The sequence below is a fragment of the Glycine max genome, chromosome 14 (assembly GCF_000004515.6).
Source record: "Glycine max cultivar Williams 82 chromosome 14, Glycine_max_v4.0, whole genome shotgun sequence".
NCBI classification, from domain to species: domain Eukaryota; kingdom Viridiplantae; phylum Streptophyta; class Magnoliopsida; order Fabales; family Fabaceae; genus Glycine; species Glycine max.
The window spans coordinates 7795205-7797814 of NC_038250.2; the positions used below are offsets into that span (position 1 = coordinate 7795205).

Genomic DNA, 2610 nt, shown 5'->3' on the forward strand with positions numbered 1-2610 from the left:
GTACATAAAGGAGCAATGGAAAAGTCTAAAGAATCACAAACATATATATTTTCTATACAATCAAATAAGAAGAGTTTTTTTTTAAAAAAACTTTTCTTCATTTTAATTTTTACCTATCAAATAACTTATAAAATCGTTTTATCTTTTTACCTCTTTTCTTTTAACTTTCTTTCATTTTATTTTTTTTCCTACCAAACAACTTAATCGTTTAACTTTTTACCTATTTTCTTCCCTTAAAGCAAACTTACCGTAAGCAAATGCCCTCAATGATTTCCTTGCATTATTAGCCTTTACCTTCCTTTTTTCCCCTTCTAGACATTGTTTGGACGAGGTGAAATAAAGTAGCGGAGAAAAAAAAAATCAATTTTATGTTATTTAATTGGAAAGAAAGAAAGTAGAGGGGAACAAAGGAAAAAAAAAACAAAAAACTACAATTTCGTAGCAAATGTGTTGATTCCTTTGCACAATCCACCTTCACCTCGCCAAGTCTATTTATCATGTCATATTTTTAATATATAGTAACATGTCATAATATAACGCATAATATGGTCTTACATGAACAAATTTAAAATCTGATTTTTCTTGTGGCCGTCGTAACTTGCCATCTCCGATTCTTGTGGTCTATTGACTCTATTCATCAAACTTGAGTTGTCATTCATCTCTCTCACGTCATGCATGAGTGTTAATGGCCGTAAATGATAGCGCGTGTCATCGGAATCTCCGGTGAATGTCTCCGCCAACGGGCGAAGAACGCCTCCGGAGAGCACCGTCTGGACAGCGGCCTGGCACACGTGCCAGTTTCCGCTCCACAGAAGTCCCACGGCTCCGTTCACCGGATTTACCGTTCGCCCGCACCCTTCAAATAGCAGAGACTGAAACAATGCTGATAATAAAGAATATAAAAAGAGAGAATAAAAAGAATAAATATCTAATTTACTGTTTCAAGCAAATACAAGATATACTTTGATTCCTAAATAACGAAAAATTAATCATTTAAAGTATCTATGATTTTTAATTTAAATATATTTTTTTCAAAATATAACTAAACACGATTGATCATAGGCAACAGCTTTGGTATAGTAGATGGTGCAAAGACAGGAAATAAAGTGTGAAAAAACTAAAGGAAAAATTGAACAACATGAAAAGAGAAGAAGGCTGATGAAAAAAAAAAAAATCATCTAACCGTTTCTGTTTTTAAAATACTTGTTTTATAAATAGTTTTTAAAAATTAATAATTTGGATGAGAATTGATTATTGCATAGTAAAAATTGTTTTAGAAAATAATTTTTAAAATTGAAAAGGGAAAAGTGAATCACACAAACCTCTTACTTTCTCTCTCTCTCTCTCTTTTTTTCAGAATCTCTTAAACTATAGATATATTTACTCAAATACAAAATAATGTTGATTACAAATATCTAAAAACTTATCTATAGAGAAGTCATAAGATTGATTTGATGATTAAGAGAGAAAAAAAAAGATTATAAATTCAAATTCTTCTGACTAATAAAAACATAACAAATTAATAAATAACATTTAGCTTATAAAAGAACCGATCTATACATCTAATTAATTTAAAGACTACACTCTATTTCTTTCCTATGCATAAAAAGAAAAGAGGCTACACTCTAAAGGATTTATAATCATTGATTCAAATCAAATGAACAATTATAAATATAATTCATCTTATAAAATATGAATACACTTTATATTTTAAGACGTAGGCAGCTATATAGCATGAAATCTAAGCACACGTAAAAGCATGAATTATGAGTGAGTACAAGGTAGAGTGTTGGACAGTACCAGGCCTTTTGGTTTCGGGGACGGAGGAAATGAAGGACATTAGGTCGCTACGGCCAAAGAACTTAGCGAGGAAGAGAGTGGCGTGTCGTTGTGACTCCGAAGATTCGATCCACTGCAGGCACGACCTCAGAGGGCATGTGTCGCTGCACCCCTTCCGGAGCACACGGCAACCGTTGCAGCTCATATTAATTTCCTGGTTTTGAGTTTTACTACGTTGTTGTGATTGGTTTTCGTTTTGTTCCAAGTTTGAGGAGAAGAATCGTGTTTTGTGTCAGTACTTTATTTGTAGGAGTGAGGAGGGCAAAGGAAAAAAGGTGGTAGAGTTAAGTTAAGGAATAACTTGGGTTGAGTTTGAGTTTGAGTTTGACGGTGGCTTTTTTCTCTCTCTATAATAATACAACAATCGTCTTTTATTTTGAGAAAAATGTTATTTGTTCACACAACCCACTATTTGTATCAAATTTTGTCTTTGTTGTTTTAAATATTTTTAATAAGGATTTACTTTTAAAAAAATCCCAACCGTTTATTACATTTTTCGTGTAATTAATTAGTGTGTTTAGTTTTCTTAACAAATAGCTCAGTTTTTATTTTAAAAATCTTCTTAATATTTTTTATTTTTTTTATATTTTCATATCATATCATATTTTTTTAATTCTCTTTAAGGGTTGGATAATATTTAGATTATTATATATATATATATATATATATATATATATATATATATATATATATGTATGTATATTTGTTGTTGTGTGTGTGGGGTGGGTCCTTTGCTTTGTGCTGTTTGGGGTTGTGATGGGAATATATTTT

General features: G+C 31.0%; 1 protein-coding gene across 2 annotated transcripts; it reads right to left on the reverse strand.

The window, feature by feature from the left end:
* Positions 1-342: 342 nt before the first annotated feature.
* LOC100796966 (LOB domain-containing protein 39) lies at positions 343-2203 on the reverse strand. Of its 2 annotated transcripts, none has more exons than XM_006595926.4 (2): positions 1801-2203; positions 343-856 (listed from the first exon to the last, which is right to left on the reverse strand). In XM_006595926.4, the coding sequence occupies exons 1-2, from the start codon at positions 1982-1984 to the stop codon at positions 552-554; spliced, it is 489 nt and encodes a 162-aa protein (XP_006595989.1). In that variant the 5' UTR covers positions 1985-2203; the 3' UTR covers positions 343-551. The 2 variants fall into 2 exon arrangements, with proteins under 2 accessions (XP_006595989.1, XP_003545336.1); XM_003545288.5 differs by having other exon boundaries at positions 343-883; positions 1801-2190.
* Positions 2204-2610: the final 407 nt, after the last annotated feature.